The sequence below is a fragment of the Micromys minutus genome (genome assembly GCF_963924665.1).
Source record: "Micromys minutus genome assembly, chromosome: 2".
NCBI lineage: Eukaryota > Metazoa > Chordata > Mammalia > Rodentia > Muridae > Micromys > Micromys minutus.
This window is the reverse complement of record NC_137971.1, coordinates 20,734,467-20,758,947: the sequence shown is the minus strand read 5'-3', so window position 1 is coordinate 20,758,947 and position 24,481 is coordinate 20,734,467. Positions and strand designations below refer to the sequence as shown.

The 24,481-nt window shown below is 36.5% G+C and overlaps 1 protein-coding gene across 4 annotated transcripts in view; it reads left to right on the top strand.

Annotated features, from left to right (window-relative positions):
- Positions 1 to 24,481, top strand: part of LOC308417120 (cytochrome P450 2C29) — a gene marked incomplete at both ends in the record, with an annotated part of 338,086 nt that overhangs the window by 142,935 nt on the left and 170,670 nt on the right. For 3 of the 4 annotated variants that reach the window (XM_080912240.1, XM_080912237.1, XM_080912239.1), the window contains one exon: positions 15,799 to 15,966. The exons of the other annotated variant lie outside the window; for it this stretch is intronic. In XM_080912240.1, the coding sequence (XP_080768366.1) occupies positions 15,799 to 15,966 (168 nt within the window). Of the gene's footprint in view, positions 1 to 15,798; positions 15,967 to 24,481 lie in introns of those variants that run through there. 4 annotated transcript variants of the gene reach the window in all.

Below are 24,481 nucleotides of genomic sequence, written 5' to 3'. Positions count from 1 at the left end.
GGAGCAATTAGAGACCAAAGGGAAATCAAAGGGATATAAATTGGAAAGGAAGAGGTAAAAACATCACTATTTGCAGATGACATGATAGTGGACTTAAGAGACCCCACAAATTCCACGAGAGAACTCCTACAGCTGATAAAGTAGTTCAGCAAAGTGGTTGGATATAAAATGAACTTGAACAAATCAGTAGCCTTCCTCTACTCAAAGAAAAAACATGTAGAGAAAAAAATTAGGGAAAAGATATCCTTCACAATAGTCAAAAATCTATGAAATACATTGGTGTATCTCTAACTAAGCAAGTGAAGGACCTGTATGACAAGAACTTCAAACCTCTTAAAGAGGAAATTAAGGAAGATCTCAGAAAACGGAAAGACCATCCATGCTCATGGATTGAAAGGACCAGCATTTAAAAAATGGCCATCTTCCCAATAGAAATCAACAGATTTAATGCACTCCCCATTAAAATTCCCACCCTATTTTTCATTTAGTTGGAAAGAGCAATGTGCAAATTCATCTGGAATAACAAAATCATAGAATAGCAAAATCCATCCTCAACAACAAGAAAACATCTGAGGAAATCACCATCACTGACCTAAAGCTATACTATAAGGCAATTGTGCTAAAAACCACATGGTTTTGTTACAGAAATGGGCACATGGATCAATGGAATAGAATAGAAGATCCAGAAATGAGCCCACACATATATGGTCGCCTGATTTTTAACAATGGAGCTGTAACATTAAATTGAACAAGGACAGCTTATCCAACAAATAGTGTTTTTACAATTGGCACTCAGCATGAAGAAGAATGAAAATAGACCCTTCCTTATCTCCTTGTACAAAGCTCAATGTAAGTGGATCAAAGATCTCCACATTAAACCAGGTACACTGAAACTATTAGATGAGAAAGTAGGGAAAACCTTAGAACACATAGGCACAGGAGAAAATTTCCTGAACAAAACACCAATGGTTCATGCTCTAAGGTCAAAGACTGACAAATGGGAATTAATGAGATTGCAAAGTTTCTGTAAGGCCAAGAACACTGACAAGAAAACAAAATGGCAGCCAATGGAGTGGGAAAAGATATTTACCAACACTACATCAGAGAGAGGCCTATTATCCAAGGTATATACAAAACTCAAAAAGCTAGACTCCAAAGAATCAAACAACCCTATTAAAAAAAAATGGGGTACAGAGCTAAACAAAACATTCTCAAATGAGGAATATCAAATGGCTGAGAAACATCTAAGGATGTGCTCAACATCTTTAGCCATCAGAAAAATGCAAATCAAAACAACCCTGAGATTTCCACCTCACACAAGTCAGATTGGCCAAGATCCAAAACTCAGATGACAACAGATGCTAGAGAGGATGTGGAGAAAGAGGAACACTTCTCCACTGTTGGTGGGGTTAAAAACTTATACAACCACTCTGGAAATCAGTCTGGCAATTCCTCAGAAATATGGACATAGTAATCCCTGAAGACCCAGTTATTCCACTTCTAGGCATTTACCCCAGAGACGCTCCAACATACAACAAAGATACATGCACCACAATATTCATTGCAGATCTTTTTATAATAGCCAGAAGCTGGAAAAAACCCAGATGTCCTTCAGTAGATGAATAAATACAAAAATTGTGGTACATTTACACAATGGAGTACTACTCAGCTATCAGAAACAATGACTTAACAAAATTCTTAAGAAAATGTTGGCATCTAGAGAATATCATCCTGAGTGAGATAACCCAGTCACAAAAGAACAGACATAATATGCAGTCACTGATAATAGGATCCTAAACCCTCAAAGCTCTGAACACCCCAGAAACAACTCACAGAGTGTGTGAAGCTCAACAAAAAAAGAATATATTTTAATTAAAATGAACTGTATCACATCCCCCTTTCCTCCCTACAGCCCTTCCTTGTCTCTCTCCTATCGTCTCAAAATGATAGCCACTTTTCCTATTTTGTTGTAACATGTATACATATGTATGTATATATATCCACAAATAGCTAATTGCCTTAAATACCTTAAAATGAATACTTATACTTTGATGCGAAAAAGTTTAAATTTTTATATTTATTTTTGTTTTTTAAAATAAAGCAAAAAATTTTTTAAAAAAACTGTAAATTCTCTTCTGGAAGAATTTTTTTCTTTTTGAGCAAGTAAGATGACTTACCAAATAAATGTTTATTATAATATGATCTCATAGAGTGGAGCCTGGCCCACCTGCCACCCGAAACATAGGCTCATAGAGGCTGAGCAACTGGGAACGGGAACAGATCTTAGGAACTTCTGTTCCCACCCAGAGGCAACTTCAGGACTCAGAGCAGAGCCTGGCCCACCTGCCACCCGGAACAGCGGCTCGCAGAGGCTGAGCAACTGGTGAGTGGGAGACCTAGGCTGCTGGGGAACAGAGGGATCTCTGCGGAGTACACAAGGAAAGTGCACCCCCTGCCTTGACCTGCCCTGTCCTGCCCGATCCAGTGACCTGGGCCAGATCTTAGGAACTTCTGTTTTCACCCAGAGGTGACTTCAGGATGCAGAGCAGAGCCTGGCCCATCTGCCACCCGGAACAGCGGCTCGTAGAGGCTGAGCAACTGGTGAGCAGGAGACCTGAGCTGCCAGGGAGCAGAGAGATGTCTGCGGAGTGCACACGGAAAGTGCATCCCCTGCCTTACCCTGCCCCGCCCGGTTCGATCCAGCTACCAGGAACAGAACTTTAGAACTTCTGTTCCCACCTGGCATCTCTGAGGCATAGAACAGGGCTCGATCCATCTGCCACCTGGACCAGTGGAGATCCAGGGACACAGACCAGATACAAGGGAAAGGCAAGAACATATCACTGACAACAAAATGGCAAGAGGAAAGCGAAAGAGTATATCCCAAGGAAACCAAGACAACCTGGCAACACCAGAACCCAGCTCTACCATAACAGCAAACATCATAATTCCAAACACTCCAGAAAAGGAAGGCACAGACCTGAAATCATACCTCAAGGTGCTGATAGAGATACTTAAACAAGGACGGGAGGAAAAGCAAAAAGATTCAGAAGCTTTTAAAGAGGAAACAAAAAAAAACACTCAAAAAACTCAAAGAACTAGAGGAAAACAGAATCAAAGAGATGAAGGAATGGAAAAGGGAATTTAAAATGGAAATTGACACAATAAAGAAAACACAAAAAGAGATAACCCTAGAGGTAGAACACATAAGAAAGAAATCAGGAATCACAGAAGCAAGATTTTCCAATAGATTACAAGAGATGGAAAAGAGAATCTTGGGGGCAGTGGATACATTGTAAACATAGACAAAACAGCCAGGGAAGATGCAAAGAACAAAAAAGATCCTAACCCAAAATGTCCAGGAAATCCAGGACACAAAGAGAAGACCGAACCTAAGGATAATAGGAATAAAAGAGAGAGAAGAGTATCAACTAATAGGCACAGTACATATCTTCAACAAAATTGTAGAGGAAAACTTCCCTACCCTCAATAATGAGATGACAATGAGCACAAAAGAAGCCTTCAGAACTCCAAATAGGTTGGACCAGAAAAGAAATACCTCCCGACACATAATAGTAAAAACATCAAGTGCCCAAAGCAATGAAAGAATACTAAAAGCAGTAAGGGAAAAAGTTCAGGTAACATATAAAGGCAGGCCAATCAGAATCACACCAAATTTCTCAACAGAGACTATGAAAGCTAGAAGAGCCTGGACAGACATCATGCACACCCTAAGAGGACACAAGTGCCAACCCAAGCTGCTATACCCAGCAAAACTATCAATCACCATCGATGGAGAGATGAAGATATTTCAAGACAAATCAAAATTTACACAATATCTGACCACAAACCCAGCACTACAAAGAATTATAGGTGGAAAACCCAATACAATGAGGGAAAATACAACCTAGTAAAAACAAGAAAATTCCTAAACAAGAAAACTAAAAGAAGAAAAAGACACAGACACAACTCAACCCACAAAAGCAATAATGGCAGGAAACAGAAACAACTATTCCTTGATATCAATTAACAGAAATGGACTCAACTCCGTAATAAAGAGACATAGGCGATCAGACTGGATACATAAACAAAATCCATCCTTTTGCTGGAAACAGGAAACTCATCTCAGAGACAAAGACAGACACAATCTCAGAGTTAAAGGGTGGGAATAAACTTCCAAGAAAACAGCTCCAAGAAGCAAGCTGGAGTGGCTATTCTAATATCAAATAAAGTAAATTTCCAACCAAAAGTTATCAAAAAAGATAAGGAAGGACACTTTTTACTCATTATCGGGGAAATCTGTCGGGAGAAACTCTCAATCCTTAACATATATGCTCCAATTAAAAAAGCACCCACATTCATAAAAGAAATCCTACTAAAACTCAAAAAATACATTTCACCCCACACAATAATAGTGGGAGACTTTTAAACCCCACTCTCACCAATGGACAGATCAGGGAAACAGAAGCTGAACAAGGACACTGCAAAATTAGCAGAGACTTTGAACCAACTAGAATTAATAGATATATTCAGAACATATTATCTTAAGTAAAAGAATACACCTTCTTCTCAGCACCCCATGGCACCTTCTCGAAAATTGACCACATAATTGGACACAGAGCGAGCCTCAATCGATATAAGAAGATTAAAATACTCCCATGCATCCTCTCAGATCACCATGGTCTACAGCTGGTCTTTAACAAAAACAAAGACAACAAAAAGCCCACATACATATGGAAACTAAACAACGCTCTGTTAAACGATAGCAGGGTCAAAGAAGAAATAAAAAAAAGGAATTAAGGATTTTCTAGAATTCAAACAAAACAAAAACAAAACATAACCAAACCTATAGGATGCAATGAAAGCAGTACTGAGAGGAAAACTCATAGCCCTAAGTGCTTCCAAAAAGAAACTAGAAAGAACTTACATCAGCAACCTGACAGCACAGCTAAAAGCCCTATAACAGAAGGAAGAAGATATACCAAAAAAAGTAGAAGGCAAGAAATAATCAAAATTAGGGCAGAAATAGACAAAAAAAGAATCAAAAAGAACCATTGAAAAAATCAAAAAAACCAAGATAGGTTCTTTAAGAAAATCAACAAGATTGATAAACCTTTAGCAAGACTAACTAGAGGGCAAAGAGAGAGTATACAAATTAACAAAATTAGAAATGAAAGTGGGGACATAACAACTGAAACTGAGGAAATTCAAGAAATCATCAGATCCTACTACAAAAACTTATACTCCAGAAAATGGGAAAATCTGGAGTAAATGGTTGAATTCCTAGACAGATACAAGATCCCAAAGTTAAACCAGGACCAAGTAAACCATCTAAATAACCCTATAACACCTAAAAAAAAAAAATAGAAGAAATCATCAAAAGTCTCACAACCAAAAAAAAGCCCAGGTCCAGACGGGTTCAGTGCAGAATTTTACCAGACATTTATTGGGGATATAACAACAATACACTCCAAACTATTCCAAAAGATAGAATCAGATGGAATTCTACCTAACTCATTTTTTGAGGCTACAGTAATCCTCGTACCTAAACCACACAAAGACCCTACAAGTAAAGAGAACTTCAGAACAATCTCTCTTATGAATATTGATGGAAAAATACTCAACAAAATCCTTGCAAACCGAATCCAAGAACACATTAAAACGATCATTCATCATGACCAAGTAGGCTTCATCCCTGGGATGCAGGGATGGTTAAATATAAGGAAATCCATCAATGTAATCCACCATATAAACAAACACAAAAATCAAAATCACATGGTCATCTCACTAGATGCTGAGAAAGCATTTGACAAAAATCCAACACCCCTTCATGTTCAAAGACCTGGAAAGAACAGGAATCCAAGGTGCATACCTAAACATAATAAAAGCAATATACAAGAAACCAACAGCCAACATCAAACTTAATGGCGAGAAACTTGAAGCAATCCCACTAAAATCTGGGACTCAACAAGGCTGACCACTCTCCGCCTACCTATTCAACATAGTACTGGAAGTCCTGGCTGGAGCAATTAGACAGCAAAAGTAGATCAAGGAAATACAAATCGGAAAAGAAGAGATAAAAACATAACTCTTTGCCGATGACATGATAGTGTACTTGAGTGACCCCAAAAATTCCACCAGAGAACTCCTACAGCTGATAAACAAGTTCAGCAAAGTGGCTGGATACAAAATAAACTCAAACAAATCACTAGCCTTCCTATACTCAAAAGACAAACATGTGGAGAAAGAAATTAGGGAAAAGGTACCCTTCAAAATCGTCACAAAAACTATGAAATACCTTGGTGTGACTCTAACTAAGCAAGTGAAGGACCTGTATGACAAGAACTTCAAACCTCTAAAGACAGAAATTGAGGAGGATCTCAGAAAATGGAAAGATCTCCCATGCTCATGGATTGGAAAGATCAACATTTTAAGAATGGCCATCCTACCAAAAGCAATCGATAGATTCATTGCAATCCCCATCAAAATTCCAACCCAGTTCTTTATGAAATTGGAAAGATCAATGTGCAATTTCATATGGAACAAAAAAAGACCTAGAATAGCTACATCCATCCTCAACAACATGAAAACATCAGTGGGAATCACTATCCTGGACCTCAAGCTATACTACAAGGGAATTGGGCTGAAAACTGCACGGTACTGGTACAGAAATTGGCATGTGGATCAATGGAATGGAATAAAAGATTCAGAAAAGAGCCCTCACATATATGGTCACCTGATTTTTGACAAAGGAGCTGTAAACATTCAATGGAAAAAGGACAGCCTATTCAACAAATGATGCTGGACCAACTGGCACTCAGCTTGCAAAAGAATGAAAATAGACCCTTTTTATTTCCTTGTACAAAGCTCAAGTGTAAGTGGATCAAAGATCTCCACTTTAAACCAGATACACTGAAGCTATTACATGAGAAAGTAGGGAAAACCTTAGAACATATAGGCACAGGAGAATATTTTCTCAACAAAACACCAATAGCTCAAGCTCTAAGGTCAAAGATTAACAAATGGGACTTAATGAGATTGCAAAGTTTCTGTAAGGCTAAGGACATTGTGAAGAAAACAAAACGGCAGCCAACAGAATGGGAAAAGATCTTTACCAACACCACATCAGATAGAGGCCTAATATCCAAGGTAACAAGGAACTCAAAAAGCTAGACAACAGAGAATCAAATAACCCTATTAAAAAATGGGGTACAGAGCTAAACAAAACGTTTTCAGTTGAGGAACACCTAATGGCCGAGAAACACCTGAGGAAGTTCTCGACATCCTTAGCCACCAGGGAAATGCAGATCAAAACAACCCTGAGATACCACCTCACACCAGTCAGATTGGCCAAGATCCAAAACTCAGATGACAGCAGATGCTGGCGAGGATGCGGAGAAAGAGAAACACTTCTCCACTGTTGGTGGGGTTGCAAGCAAATACAACCACTCTGGAAGTCTGCCTGGCGATACCTCAGAAAATTGGATATAGTACTACCTGAAGACGCAGCTATTCCACTTCTGGGCATATACCCCAGAGACACTTCAATACACAACAAAGATATATGCACCACAATGTTCATAGCGGCTCTATTTATAATAGCCAGAAGCTGGAAAGAACCCAGATGTCCTTCAGAAGATGAATGGATACAAAAATTGTGGTACATATACACAATGGAATACTACTCAGCCACCAGAAACAATGACTTAACCAAATTCTTAAGAAAATGGCTGCATCTAGAGAATATCATCCTGAGTGAGATAACCCAGTCACAAAAGAACAGATATAATATGCAGTCACTGATAGTGGGATGCTAACCCCAGAGGCTTGCACTCCCCCAGAAACAACTTACAGACTGTATGAAGTCCAAGAAATAAAGAAAACAAAAAAATATATATACATATATTTACAAAACAAGAAGAGTTTGACTATTTCCATGTTTCGTTTTGTTTTGCATGTACTTTACACTTATTGTAACTATTAGGTTTTCAATGCATACTGTCAAGCCCTTGATAAAAATCAAGTTCTGACGAAAAAAATATATTCACATGGTTTTATGTAAAAATTATTTCATTGTCTGAAAAAACATTACTGACAAAAATGTATAATTTTAAGCAAAAATGTTTAAAATTTGTACATTTATCTTTGCTTTGTAAAATAAAGTCCTTTAAAAAAAAAGAAAAAGAAAATGGCTGCATCTAGAGAATATCATCCTGAGTGAGATAACACAGTCACAAAAGAACAGACATAATATGCAGTCACTGATAGTGGGATGCTAACCCCAGAAGCTTGCCCTCCCCCAGAAACAACTCACAGACTGTATGAAGTCCAAGAAATAAAGAAAACAAAAAAAATACATATATTTACAAAACAAAAAGACTTTGACTATTTCCATGTTCTCTTTTGTTTTGCATGTACTTTACACTTATTGTAACTATTAGGTTTTCAATGCATACTGTCAAGCCCTTGAAAAAAAATCAAGTTCTGATGAAAAAAATATATTCACATGGTTTTATGTAAAAATTATTTCAATGTCTGAAAAAACATTACTGACAAAAATGTATAATTTTAAGCAAAAAATGTTTAAAATCTGTACATTTATCTTTGTTTTGTAAAATAAAGTCGTTTAAAAAAAAAAAAAGTAAAGATCAACATCTTAAAAATGGCCATCCTACCAAAAGAAATCTACAGATTCAATGCAATCCCCATCAAAATTCCAACCCAGTTCTTTAAGGAATTGGAAAGATCAATGTGCAATTTCATATGGAATAACAAAAGACCTAGAATAGCAAAATCCATCCTCAACAATAAAAAAACATCTGGGGGAATCACTATCCCGGACCTCAATCTATATTACAAGGCAATTGTGTTGAAAACTGCATGGTACTGGTACAGAAATAGGCATGTGGATCAATGGAATAGAATAGAAGATCCAGAAATGAGCCCTCATGTATATGGTCACCTAAATTTTGACAAAGGAGGCGTAAAAATTCAATGGAAAAAAGACAGCCTATTCAACAAATGGTGCTGGTCCATTCAGCATGCAAAAGAATGAAAATAGACCCTTTCTTATCTCCTTGTACAAAGCTCAAGTGTAAGTGGATCAAAGATCTCCACATTAAACCAGATACATTGAAATTATTTGATGAGAAAGTAGGGAAAACCTTAGAACACATAGGCACAGGAGAAAATTTTCTGAACAAAACACCAATGGCTCAAGCTCTAAGGTCAAAGATTAACAAATGGGACTTAATGAGATTGCAAAGTTTCTGTAAGGCTAAAGACATCGTCAAGAAAACAAAAAGGCAACCAACAGAACTGGAAAAGATGTTTTCCAACAACACATCAGATAGAGGCCTAATATCCAAGGTATACAAGTAACTCAAACAGCTAGACACCAGAGAATCAAATAACCCTATTAAAAATGGGGTACAGAGCTAAACAAAACGTTCTCAGTTGAGGAACACAGAATGGCCGAGAAACATCTGAGGAAGTGCTTGACATCCTTAGCCATCAGGGAAATGCAAATCAAAACAACCCTGAGATTCCACCTCACACCAGTCAGATTGGCCAAGATCCAAACTCAGATGACAGCAGATGCTGGTGAGGCTGCGGAGAAAGAGGATCACTTCTCCACTGTTGGTGGGGTTGCAAACTAATACAACCACTCTGGAAATCAGTCTGGCTATACCTCAGAAAATTGGATATAGTACTACCTGAAGACGCAGCTATTCCACTTCTGGGCAAATACCCCAGAGACACTTTAATACACAACAAAGGTATATGCACCACAATGTTCTCAGCAGCTCTATTTATAATAGCCAGAAACTGGAAAGAACCCAGATGTCCTTCAGAAGATGAATGGATACAAAAATTGTGGTACATTTACACAATGGAATACTCCTCAGCCACCAGAAACAATGACTTAACCAAATTCTTAAGAAAATGGCTGCATCTAGGGAATATCATCCTGAGTGAGATAACACAGTCACAAAAGAACAGACATAATATGCAGTCACTGATATTGGGATGCTAAACCCAGAGGCTTGCACTCCCCCAGAAACAACTGACAGACTGTATGAAGTCCAAGAAATAAAGAAAAGAAAAAAAAATATTTACAAAACAGGAAGACTTTGACTATTTCCATGTTGTGTTTTGTTTTGCATGTACTTTACGCTTATTGTAACTATTAGGTTTTCAATGCATACTATCAAGCCCATGAAAAAATCAAGTACTGACTAAAAAATATATTCACAGAGTTTTATGTAAAAATTATTTTAATATCTGAAAAAACAGTACTGACAAAAATGTATAATTTTAAGCAAAAAATGTTTAAAATCTGTACATTTATCTTTGTTTTGTAAAATAAAATTAAAAAAATAATAATAATATGATCTCATCAAATTATATTTTCAGAAAACTCTTAATTTCCTTTAAATATGAAGGCTTACTAAACACTGATTTTTAACTGTTTTTCTTAATTATAAATATTATAAGCATTATGATACATAATATTATATATAATGTATATTACAATCAATCATTATAGCTCAGAATAACAAACTGATAGAAGTGTTAACTAAGGAAAGAAACCGTACTCAATTCATATATTAATATAAAGTATTTATTCAAAGCTTTGCATTTCTACTTTTCCCTCATTTCTTCATTCTTAATGTGTTGGTTTCAAATTTCTGTATGTGTTAAAGCAAGCTAGATCCTATCAATGAGAACATTTTTCTAATATTAGTTGTCACAGTCTACTATGATAATTTCCTGAAAGAAGAGGAATATGCAAATGCTGACAGACTGATAACAGCATAAATATCCCCATAACATTTTATGAACTTTGCCGAATTTCATCTAATAGAACATACTATTCTTTAGGAGAAGTGTGTCTTCTGGTTATGTTAAGGATGTCTTACATGGGTGACTGAGAGGAAGTGAGCAAATGTTTTTCTGGTGCTCCTGGCCTTCACTAGTCAAATACATACCATTTGACAAACTCTATTCTTCTCAGAGTGTGGGAAGTCACCTCATGACATTCTTGGTAAGAGGTGTCATTTGCAGGTTTCTGATGTCCTTCATTCATTCTCACTGAGGAGTACTGGACAGCTGGCCTATAATTATCAAATGGGATGAGAAATCTTTTTTATGCCTTATTTTCTAATTATTTTGTATAATAAAAAGCAATGATTTATGTATATACCTTTTTATGTGAATTCATGTATTTGACCCAGAAACAAAATTATGCAGTCTAATTTATGAAATAATATTATTGAGTTTAGAAGTTTTTAATAAGCATTTTTTATTTGTTTTAAGAAAAAAGCATTAAATCTCTAAATAAATTAAAATGTTGCAAGTGTGAAACCAAATAACCTCAGTCCATCTTATTCCTTTGTTTTCAATTGCTCCAAATTCTGATGTTACCTATCTTCTTTATGACTGTTAGAGTAACTTTTCAGATATATAAGTAGATCCCTACTTTCTACCAACCAAAATGCTCAAGAAGTCACAAAGCATCTAAAACCTATGCCTGAGCTTTTTCCTTAATTTTATATCCAGTTTACTTAACACATCCAATGATAAATTTGACTAAGATCTTTATTCATGGTTTCCATTTTTCTATTATAATACTATAATTATTTTTATTAATCATTTTATTCATTACATTTCGAATGTTATTCTTTTTCCTGATTGCCCCTCCACAAATCTCATCACACCCCTGCCCCTCCTCCTTGCCTCCATAAACATGCTCCTATACCCATTCACCTACTCCAACTTACTTCTCTAGCATCCACCTAAACTGGGGGTTGAAGCCTCCCTCCCATTCCATTGATACCAAATTAGACCATTCATTTCTAATTATGTGTCTGAGGCACTGCCTCACTCCTTGTATACTCTTTGCTTTGGAGTTTAGTCCTTGGGAGCTCTGGGTTCTCAGGTAGTTGATGGTGTTCTTCTTATGAGGTTGCAATCCCCTTGAGCTCCGTAAATCCTTCCCTTAGCTATTTCATTATAGTGCCTGATCTCAGTTTGGTGATTGGCTGTGAGTATCTGGATCTGTATTAGTCATGTGCTGATAGAACCTCTCAAGAAATAGCCATATCAGGCTCCTATTAGCAAGCTCTTCTTGGCATTAGCAATAGTATAGAGGTTTGGTGTCTGCATATGGATCCCTAGGTAGAGTATTCTCTCAGATGGCCTTATCTTCAATATTTTTTCAGTTTATGTCCCACCTTTCCTTTGAACAGGAACATTTCTGGGTTAATTTTTTGAAATGTATAGGTGCCCCCATTTCATTACTGGGGACTATGCCTATCTACTGGAGGTGGTTTTTGCAGGTTTTATTTCCACTTTGCTGGATATTTTCACTAAAGTCATTTCTACTGGCTCCTGTAAGCTCCAGTTGCAAGGTTGTATGTCATTTGTCTGTTCTGCTACAGGGCATGGCCACTGCTCAGGGATGTGGACTGAGGGGAGTTTGACTGTGCTTGTTGCATTCAATGATGGTCAGGTAATAGACTGTAGGAAAGCAAAGAGGTACCACATAGGGTGGGAAAGGGCAGTCTGAGGCATGGGACAGCTGGAGGTGATTCAGAGGTATCCAGGCCTATGATGAGTCTGGGACTAAAGGATCTTAGACATCCAGAAACCACTGGAATTTACAGAATAACTGAGAATGAAATCTGGGTTCGAGGGCTGGATCTAGCTGGGCTAAAAAGGGGGTGTATGTGAGGGGAATACTGTTTGGTCCCATGGGATTGATTCCTTGGCTTGACAGTAGCAAACTTGGTGGTGAGAGATTGTGTCTTGGTGTGCAGAGATGCCTTCCATGGGACCTTAGACACTGGTTCTATAGATGCCTTCTCCATTTCCCTTCACTACACTGCCCATTTTGGATCTCAATAAAAAGAAACCGTTTTTGGTTCCAAACTACTTATTGCCATGATGGGTAGTGGATGTGTAACACCAAATGCCATTTCTCAGGGTGGGCTTTTTGCAGAGAGAAATATCTGGGAAGGAAATCTTACTGGCTATGCCTTCAAGGAATCTATGTATCTCATAAGTGTGGAAATTTCTGTCTAAAGCCTATGACTGCAGGTCACATCTCTTTTCATTTTGCTTTGGTCTGAGATGTTAGGGAGGCATCATCTACGTGTTGGTGTGTGGGGGTGTTATCCTTAAATAAGTATAACCACAAATCTATGAGGACAGTGACAGGGCCTGGTGTCCAGAAACAAGTGAAGCTCCTACTATTCCTTCTGGTTCTCCGGGGCTTCTAGTCTTAGCTCAACTAGTCACAAGGCTACCTTTCCCAGTTTACTTCCCTACAACCATCTAACCACTGAGGCAAGACAAAGTAGCACAACTGGGCCAATGGGATCCATACGCAGCCAACAGGTTTAGAAACAGCCTCTTCTCTAGCTATGGGTAAACACACTTGAAAACCAAGCTGATTATCTGCTGAATATATGGGGGGTAGAGGTATATTTAGCCCATGCTTGTTCTTTGGCTGGTGGTTGAATTTCTTGGACTCCCCAAGTATTCAAGTTAGTTGACTCTATTGCAGTTCCCATTCTCTTGTGGTCTCTTAATCTTTTCCCCAACACTTTCACAAGTCTTTTCAAGTCCTATTTAATATTTTGCTGTGTGGGTCTCTGTATTTCTTTGCATTGGCTCTGGGTGGAGCCCTTCAAAGGACAGTTATGTTAGGCTCATGCCTGTAAGCATAGCATAGTATCCTTAATGATGTCAGGGATTGGAGTTTGCCCATGGGTTGGGTCTTAATTTGTGCCAGTCCTTTGTTGTCCTTTCACACCAGCTTAGCTCTTTGTTTCTGCACATGTTGTAGGCAGGATACAATTTAGTTTGAAAATTCTGTGGGTGAGATGATGTACTTATTCTCCACGCCAAGTCTTGCCTGTCAATAGGCACCACATCCCCCCTGCTATCAGTCTCAGGAAGAGTCACTCCCATAGACGCCCTGGAACCTCCACTCTGAATTATTTCTTAAATAGAGAGTTTATTCTATGACATGGTAAAGGCAGTATTTTAGGAGAGGAGGATGACTGGTAATCATAATGATGAAGAGCCAACTTATTAAAAAATGTGACTATAATGTCAAAGTCATGATATAATTACATGAATAAAATGGCAATATTAATTCTATTTAATAGTTAATGAATAAGCAGTAATAACTTTTTCCTTAAAATATCAAAACTTTTTCAAAAATAATGAAGATGAGCAACAAGACCAGATAATAAATGAAGTAAAAGGTCAAGAAAAAGTTTTCACAAGAGATATTTTATTTTCAAAAGGTAAATTGGTGGGACTCCATGCATCCTCACTAATTCATTTCTTAAAAAGAAAAAAAACTAGAATATAAAAAGAGACTTATCTCATTTTAGTGTTTTACAGTTATGATACTTTATATTAAAAGATGATCAGAAACTTCTTACTTACTTATGTATAAATAAAATTGTACAAGAAGAAATATATTTCCAGCCCCCATCAAAAAATCTGAGATTAATTAATCAATATATCTTATTTTTGAGGTTTATATAATAATAGGATATGAAAGCAACAAATTAGTTCTTACTCGGCTATAAATAGCAAAGAAATCATGATGTTGTCTCATTGGTATTCTAAAAATTACAAAATTAGCAAACATTTCACTTCTTACTTCAAGCAATGATATAATTATTAACTAAATTCATGTTTGCTGTTAATGATAGCTGTTATGATCAAAGTAATGTTATAGTACACATTTTAGAAATTGTGAGTGTAATTGTACTGAATGGTTATGTGTAGGGAAGAGTGTAAAATGCTACAGGGTGTTACATCAGAAATGTGCCCTTTGACTCAGGCATTTGAACACTTTGTACACAGCCAGTGGTGATATTTGCGGAGGTTTAGCTGATGCTAATTATTGTCATTTTTCTATATGTATCTGTGCTTAGTCAGTTTCACATGTGCATTAGTGGAAAGTGAAGAATTCTAAGACTTTTCTCTAAGAATCTGTTATAAAGTCAGGTCAGAATGTCTGCTCATTAGTCACAGTAAATTCTAAATTATTCCAACTATAAGCTGTGAGACACTGACAATATTTTTTGATTTCAGCAGCATTAGCAAAGATTAGAGGTCTTTAATGGATTAGTAAAGATGTCTGACTGATATATATGTTTTCTTTTCTGAATTTTCTATTGGACAAGAAAGAAATCATGATTTATAAAGTTTATTTTACTGAACAAAATATGTTGGCATGTTTAATATAGCAAAAAAATTAAGTATGCATTACCAGGTGGTGCATAATTGCTTTTCTGGATATTGAGACAATGTAGCAGAAGAATTGTCAGTTAGAATCCTGCCTATTTTATATAGTATGACTTCATTAAAATAAATGTATTTCATAAAATATATCAATATTTACAAGTTATATATGAGATAAGTTAAATATTACTACCTAGCCACTTATCCGAGATGTTATTGTTGAGGAGTTTCTTGCATTTCAAAATTAATCTATTACTGCAAATTAGAAACATGTCTGTTTACTTTTATTTGCAGTACTTGGACACCAATCTGCACTTTAAACCAAAAATTCAAAGGACACCCTGTAAAGATGAAGAGTAAATAACATCTTATTTGTCTCTCTATAAAAGGGACAAAGTTTACTTGAGAGAGTGAGATTAATTATTTCCTATCTGATTAGTCGATGATGGTCAAAGAGGAGCATGCTGCTTCCATGTTATAAAAGCTTTGTGCTGTCTGATCACAGCTGTGTCAGTAAAGAGGATCTCCATGGATCCAGTCACAGTCCTGGTGCTTACTCTTTCCTCTCTCATTCTCTTCTCGCTATGGAGACACAGCTCTGAGAGAGGGAAGCTCCCTCCTGGCCCCACTCCTCTCCCAATTATTGGTAATTTCTTCCAGATAGACGTGAAGAACTTGAGCCAATCCTTAACAAATGTAAGTATTCTTGTGCTCCTCTAATACCTTCATGACAAAGTTAAAATGGGAGTTGTTTTAAATTAAAATATAGTACTAGAAGCTTTAAAGTTACAGATAATTATAATGTTATACCTCTTGCCAAGTATTTTGTATCTTATGACTTTTATAGCTGGGACATGTCAGGACTAGAGTAGTGAGCAAGGTTTCATTTTGAAGGAATTTAGATCATTCCATTTATTTCATTAATTAATTGAGTAACTCACATAGAGACTGAGGCATCCTCTGAGATCTCCCTAACATTTTGCTGTGAACTTCCATCTGTCTCCACCAGCTGCTTATCAAATCCCATCAGATGACAGTTATGCTAGTCTCCTGTCTGCAAATATAGCAGAATATTATTAAAAGTGTCAGGGGTAGACACTCTTTCAAGTCATGGAGCTCAAATTGGGTCAGGTATTGTTTGGTAATTCCCCCAAATTTTATTCCAGCTTAATCATGCAAACATTGCAGACATAATGTATTGTGATTTGAAGGATTTGTGGTTGGGTTGGATCACTGCCCCTTTACTGGAAATATTTCCTGGTCTTAACCCATCGCCATTTCAGGTTCTATATCACCTAATGTGAATAGGTTTGCCTTTGGTCACCCTCGCAGACTTCTGGGAGTTTCTATTTTACTAGGTTATTGCTTGTCCTAGATGGATTTCTTCTATTCTTTTTTCAGTGATTCCAATGAAATAATTTTATTTGTAAAGTGTAATTAATACAGTAAATAAAGTAAAAAATTAATACAATATGTTATCTGCCACTAATATAGAAAACTGTACTGAGAATGCTGTTGTTGTTGTGATAACCCTTGTTATTTGCCAAATGGATGAACTTCCACCCTCTGTTACCAGGTCTAGTTGAAGCCTGGCCTCCATGGACCACAGTTGCAGCATTGTCTATGTGTAGTTAGCTTTTGTTGAGGTTGTTTATTACATCAAAAGAAAAGTACAGTCTTTGCTCAAGATTGTTTATCTAACCTGGGTCTATTCCATGTCCATACAGTTATTAAGATTATTTTTTACATATCTGTATAAAATAGCATTGGATTTACAAATTTTGTATTAGTTATTTTGTTTATTTACATTTCAAATGTTATCCCCCTTTGTGATTCCCCCTGCAAAATTCCCCCATTCCACCCTTCTACCCCCTGACTTCATGAGCATGAAAACATCACCCATCCCACTTTTTCCTGGCCCATTATCCTAGCATTCTTCTATACTTGGAAATTGAGCCTTCACAGGACCAAAAGCTCTTCCATACCATTGATGCCAGACAAGGTCATCCTCTGTTTAATATGCAGCTGGAGCCATGGTTCCCTACATTTGTATTCTTTGGTTGATGGTTTAGTCCCTGGGAGCTCTGTGCCATCTGGTTGGTTGATATTGTTGTTCTTCCTATGTGGATTCAAACCCCTTCAGCTTCTTTTCTTACCCTAACTCCTTCATTAGTATCTCCTTGCTCAGTTCAATGGTTGGCTGCAAGAATTTGCAATTGTATTAGTCAGGCTCTAGTAGAGCCTCTCAGGAGACATTCATATTAAGGTCCTATCAGCAAGCACTTTTTGCCAACAGCAAATGTCTGGGTTTTGAGTCTGTATATGGAATGGATCCTCAAGTGGATCAGTCTCTGGATGGCCTATCCTTTAGTCTCTGCTCCACTCTTTGTCCCTGTATTTCTTCTAGGTAGAAGCAATTATGGACTTTTTATGGACTATAATTTTGAGAAGTGTGGGTGGCAACATCCCTTCTCCAGGAAACTTGCCTCACCTCTGGATATGGTTTCTACAGGTGCTCTTTCTCCTCTGTTGGGTATTTCAGCTAATATCATCCCCATTAGGCCCTGGTACCAACTGCTTTTCAGGGATCTGGTACTTTATGGTGGCTATGTCCAGTTCCCCATCCTCCATTCATTGTTGCACACCTTTGTTGCATTTCCTGTCCTTCTGTATATCTCCCCTATCTCCTCTCACACTTAATAGAAACCTCATTTTGCTCCTCCCCTCCTCTCTTATTCCTAAGTCCCTCATGCCCTCTACTTCCTGCAAGTATTTTGTTTCCTCTTCTAAGTAGGACTGAGGCACCCACATTATGGTCTTCCTTATTTTGACCTTCATATGGTCTATAAGTAATATCATGGGAATTATAAGCTTTTTTTCTAATAACCACTTAACAGTAAATACACTATGTGTGTTCTAATATCCAAAATATTTAATGAACTCAAGAAGTTAGACTCTAAAGAACCAAATAACCTTGTTAAAAATAGGGTTCAGAACTGAACAGAAAATTCTCAACTGAAGAATCTGGTATGGGTGTGAAGCACTTAAGGAAATGTTTAACATCATTAGCCATCAGGGAAATGCAGATGAAAATGACCCTGAAGTGACACTCCATACCAGTCTGAGGGGTTAAGATAAAAAACTCAAGTGGCAGCAGATCCTGAGGAGGATGTGAATAAAGAGGAGCACTTCTCTAATGCTGGTGCAATTGCAAGATGGTACAACCACTCTGGAAATTAGTCTGGTGGTTCCTCTGAATATTGGAGATAGACCTACCTAAGGACCCAGTTATATCACACCTAGGCATATATTCAAAAGATGCTCCAGAATTTAACAAAGGCACATGCTCCGATATGTTCATAGTAGCCTTATTTATTATAGGTAGAGGGTGGAAATAACCCAGATATTCCTCAACAGTGGAATGAATACAAAAAAATGAGGTACATTTACACAATGGAGTACTTCTCAGCTACTAAAAACAATGACTGCATGAAATTCCTAGGCAATGAATGTAACTATAAAATATCATCCTGTGTGAGGTAACTTAGTCATAAAGAAACAATTTTATTGGATTTTTTTGTACTTACATTTCAAATGATATCTTTTTCTCTCTTTCTCCTTCGGTTTCTTCAGTCTTTTTTCTGTTTCCTTTATTGGGTACCCGATTCTTAGTCCAATGGTTGGTTGATAGCATCTGACATTGTATTTCTCAGACTTTAGAATTGAGATTTTTTATAAACAATTTTAATTTAAATACAGAGATAAATGTACATATTTTATAAGAATTTTTGCATAAAACTATATGAATATATTTTTGTTAGTACTTGATTTTTTAAAGTTTGATAATATGCATTGAAATCTTACTACTTACAATGAGCATAAAGTACATGTAAAACAAAACATAACATGGAAATAGTCAAAATTTTCTTTGTGTGTAAAGATTAAACATAATGATTTTTAAATACCAATAATTACCATAAGCCTCAGTCCTTCTTAATAAAAAAAATAAATGTAGAGCACCCTGTCAGAGAGTGGTACACATAGACCTTAAATAATTAAGAATTGAAGAGATAAGAATATAGTTTTGAGATTTTTAACTGATGTTGCTTTTGATATGTTGATTGTTTTTGGTAGGATGCCTATTTTCATAACATGAATTTTTCTGATACATGATCATGTGTTGCTCTAGTTCTGGAAATATATGTCTATACTTTGTTATGATTGTAATAATAAATCAGCATTACTTGTGTAAATCACAACTAGCAATCACCAGGTTGCATTTTACCATTATAGTCAAAAATGCCCTGGAACTGAATTGTAAGCCTGAAAAGTAACTATAATGAGGATGCTATGATTGAGAAACAGGTTTGATGAGAAATTTTGACAAAAAGTAATGACAATTACCAGCAAGATGGCTCAGCTGCTACCAGTTCATCCAGAAGAGAGCAGATGACCTGAATTTGATTCCAGAAACCTAAAGTAGAAGGGAATTCACTTCTACTTGACACTTGAAAGTTGTCCTCTGACTAACCTACACATACTATGACATGAATACTTGTGTGTTCATGAATGCACATGAGTGTGCAAGCACCCAAATGTTTGTGTATGAACATATATATTATATATAAGTTTTTAATATTAAAATGATTTTAAAATAAGATTGAGTTTGAGAGCAATATTTTTTTGTGTCTCACACTTTGATAAAAGGCATATTTCTGTGTTAATCCAAACCAAATACATGCTGTGCCAAATAGATTTAGCATTCTGTGAGCAGCTCTTCCTGGTGACTTACTTTGAGACTGTGGAAAAATGTATTTAGGTCCAGTGTTTTTTCTTCGACATGTTTTCAAATAATACAAGTAACTGAATGTATCTACTTTCTAAAATGCATATACACACAGACACATTTTTTACTAAAACCATTTTGTGAGCTTAAGAACACAACTCTTAACTAAACGGATGGGGCCAAACACCCACAGCAACATCTTGGTTTCCATAACCCATGGCTGAGAAGTACAGCTTGTTAGGAGGCATAATTGTAACTGATGAGGCTCTGATTTTAGCTACATCTCTTGATAAATGTTCAGAAAAATAATTTTTCCCAACTTAATTTTCTTTTCTCTTCCAATCAAACTGGTTTTCTCTTTGATACTTTTAATTTATAGGATTTCTTCCCTTAGGTTGGGAAATTTTTGTTTTATGATTTCGTTGAAAATATTTTTTGGGACTTGAAACTGGCAATTTAACTCTCTTGCTCTCTAGGACTAGAAGCTGATGGCTTCTGGCAATTCACTCTTGCTGATTGCAGCAGGAGATAAAGAAACTTAAGTTACTTGGGCATTTTACACTGCATCTCAGGTGCATTTCCTTGGCCAGGTGAGAGTTGGGCAGTTCATTAACACTTCCTGGGCAAGAGAGAAAGGAAAAGAAAGAAACTCAGACACACAGAGAGACAAACACATACTAGATGAAGCAGACAAGGACTACACTGAACCTTTATTTTTGCTTTCAGATTTTTCTAGGCTTTTAGACAGACATTTCTCTTTAAGAAAAAAATTCCCCACAAAAAGTTACAGCAGAATGTAGATTGTAAGTTCAAAGTAATGTGCCCTTCTACCTGCTCATTCTAAATTCAGAGCAATAGTTTTACACAGCCTTGCTTTATCATAGTGCACAGCTGTGGCCAAGTCCTTGAACCTGACCTAGAATCTATTTTTTCTTGATTATTAATGTGTTCCAAGCTTGTTTTCTTGCTATTACAATTACATATTTATAATGAACAGTACTCACTGTACTCCTTTCTCTTACTTATACAGCTTTTGCTAGTCTGTGACACAAGGGAGGGGTATTCTGTTCTTGACTCAAGATTTAAACTTTCTAGTAGTTACCCTAACTTCTCAAAATTATTTAAATTAAACTAGCTTCTTAAAACCATATATTCCAAATCAGGAATTCTGTATAATAATTAATATGTTTAAAAGATTATCTCTAGAATTTCAATGTTCATTCTATTTTGCAAGAAACTTGCCCAACAAACATACTGGACTGTCACTCATAAGTTAACCATACCAGGCTCTTGGCAGTTAAAGTCTTCCAGTGTCCCCTCACTCCCTGTTAATGAGTGGGTAATATGTTGATGAAAAAGATGATATGGCACATTAGTAGAAAAAAGCAATTCTGAAATGAAGTCTCAGGGACCATGCCTTTCAAGAGTGCACCCATCTTAGCAGAGCAAGATAGAGGCTGTCTTCTGAGAGCTTACTTGCTCACTGCAGCTCTTCCTGTATGGTCTCCCCAATATTCTGTTAGCCTCGGTATTTTTTTAATTAGGAAATTTAGTCCATTTATCTTGAATGATATGATGACCAGTAATAATTAATTCCTGTTCTTTTTTAAGAGGGTGTATGTCATGTGCTGGTGTGTGTGTGTGTATGTTTGTGTGTGTGTGTGTGTGTGTGTGTGTGTGTGTGTGTGTGTGTGTGTGTGTGTTGTCCCTTTTGTTGATTTTGCTGTTGAGAAATTATTTGTTTCTGGTGTTTTCTTAATTAACATTCTTGAGTTGAAGTCATTCTTCTAGTATCTTCTGTATTGCTGGAATAGTAAAAAGATATTTTTTAAATTTAGTTTTGCCACAGATTATCTTGTTTTCTTAAAGTATCCTGATTGAAAGTCTTGCTGTGTACAGTAGTTTAGGTTATATTTGTCATTTCAAAGATTGTACAAGACCTATATCTGGATTTATCTCACTATTTGAGTCTCTATTAAGAATTCGGTATTCCGTTTGGTATGCCTTTGCATGCTACTTGGTATTTTTTTTCATTGCCGCTTTTAATAGTCTTTGTTTGTTCTTTATGTTTTAGGGTTAGATTAATATATGGTGGGTGGATTTTATTTTCTGACCCAATCTAGTTGGCAATTTGTAATTTTTCTTTATGTTTATACTCATGACTTTCTCTAGATTAGAGAGAATGTCTTTTATGGTTTAATTGAAATTATGTTCTAGGTATGGAGCTGGCAGTTTTCTTCTTCCATTACTCCTATTAATCTTAGGTTCATTTATAAATGTCTAGATATTCTAGATGCTTTCTATCAGGAAGTTTTAGATTGATCACATCTTGACAGTTATATTTATTATTTCTATCATATATTTTATGTCTGGGATTATTTCTTTGATCTCTCTCATATTTGTGGCTCAGTTCTCTAACTTAGGTTTTATCTCTAGGATTTCTGTTTATAGTTATTGTTGTTGTTCTTTTGTTTTCTTTTATTTTCATTTTAAGGTCTTGAACAGTTTTATTCATTTTTCTCTTCTGTTTGATGATATTTTCCTACATTTCTTTACTATATTTCTTTATTTCATCTTTAAAGGCCTCTATAATCTTTATAAGATTGGATGTTAGATCAATTTCTTGTGGTTTAACTATAACAGGATACACAGGTCTTTCTGGAGTAGGAAAGCTGTGTTCCGCTGTTACCATAATGTCCCAGCTTTGGTTGATTGTGTTATTAAGCTGGCTTTTAGCCATGAGGTTATTCTAGGTACTGGTAGGCCTCCAGTAATGCAGACAGAGTTGTGGGCTGAAAAATGGAGAACAGAAAACCAGGTGCAGTTTAGGACGTTTTTGTGTGGTCTAGAGAAACTTGGTCTGTAGTTAATTTGTGGGTAGTATTTTTCCTGATTTTCTCTTGTTCTTGTAGCCTAAGGTAAAGGAGGCACATGTGGAAAAAGAAGGAGAGGGGACAAAATGCAGTTTATATTTGTTCAGTGAACCTAGGTGACTTGGCAAGCATGCACAATAGGGCAGGTTCCTACCAGGTTAACCCTAATGCTTGCAGGTCTCTAGAAATTCAACCAGAGCTGTGGGTCAGAAGGAAGAGCTCATGGAACAGTGCATAGCTCATGGGAAATGGGCATATGAGACAATGAAGTCACACATTGTAGGCAGGGTCCCAATGAGTTATTCCTAGTGCTACCAGACCTCCAATGATGCTGCTGAACCACTATGAGTAGGGATTTAGTGATCCAGTTCTATATAGATTTTTTAAAAATAAAGAGTCTACTTATACTGAAAATTTTGTTTATAGTTCTTTCCTATTTAAAAGGCAGCTTATCCATTAGCTTTATTTAAAAGGCAAAAGTAATATTCCATTCAAGAAGTCATGTATATTTTAGACATGTATCTTTACTGAGGTTATCTACTTGACACTAGACTCTAGAGAACTAACATATGACTAACTTAACTAAATACCAACAGACATGGCATAACACAGGAAATGCAAAAAAAACCTCAAACTTTCAACATATTTATGATATTCATACACATTTTTAGTTCATGCAAGCAGAAGTCTGGAGGTAAGAATGCTGCCAGATAAGTGTCCATTTTTTTAGGAAGTACTGAATACCTGTGGTACAGCTTCTGGGGTGCCTGCTTTCTGTGTTTGTAGTAGTGGTAAGCCAAATTTGCACTGTTCAATAGCATCATTTGTGTTGACATAAATCTATACTTCAAACTGTAATTGGGTCTCTTGTTGCTGCTATGTTTCTGGTCTTTTTTGTACACCATTAGCCTTCTTGTCTGTGTCATGTGCGTATCAAACTATTTTTAACTCTATAGATCTGTAGTATAATTTGAGATTTAGTATTGTTATACCATGAATGGTATTTATACTCCTTAAGAATTATTTGACTATTTATGATCTTTTATGGCCCCATATGATGTCCTCTGCAGGTTTTTCTTAAATGTGTAAATATTGTATCAGAATTTCATATATATCATTAAATCTGTCAATTAAATTAAGTAATATGTGTGTTGTGTTCTTTGACTTCATTTTAATCTTTCCTTCTCTGGCTTGAATGGCCTGTCATTGAGTAGAAGATCATTACCCAAGTTATTGGCTTGACTTCTGTAGATGAGGTAACCTCTGGTTGAGCAGAGCATTTCTGCATACTTTAGGAGCTTGGAAAAACTGGGGTGGATGAGTGGGGTGATTGTAGTTACAAGGGGTAGGCACTAAGAAAGTTGCAACAGATGCTGTCAATGGGGAGATATGGTGGCTCTTGTCCACCAAAATGTCTTGTTATGAACATGTATTGTAATCTTTGTGTAACATTTGTCTGTACCCTGAGCCATTACATAGTCCACTGCAGGCATTAATAACCAAAATCACCATAATGTTATATAAATAGGCTTCTGAACCATTTGAAGGTATT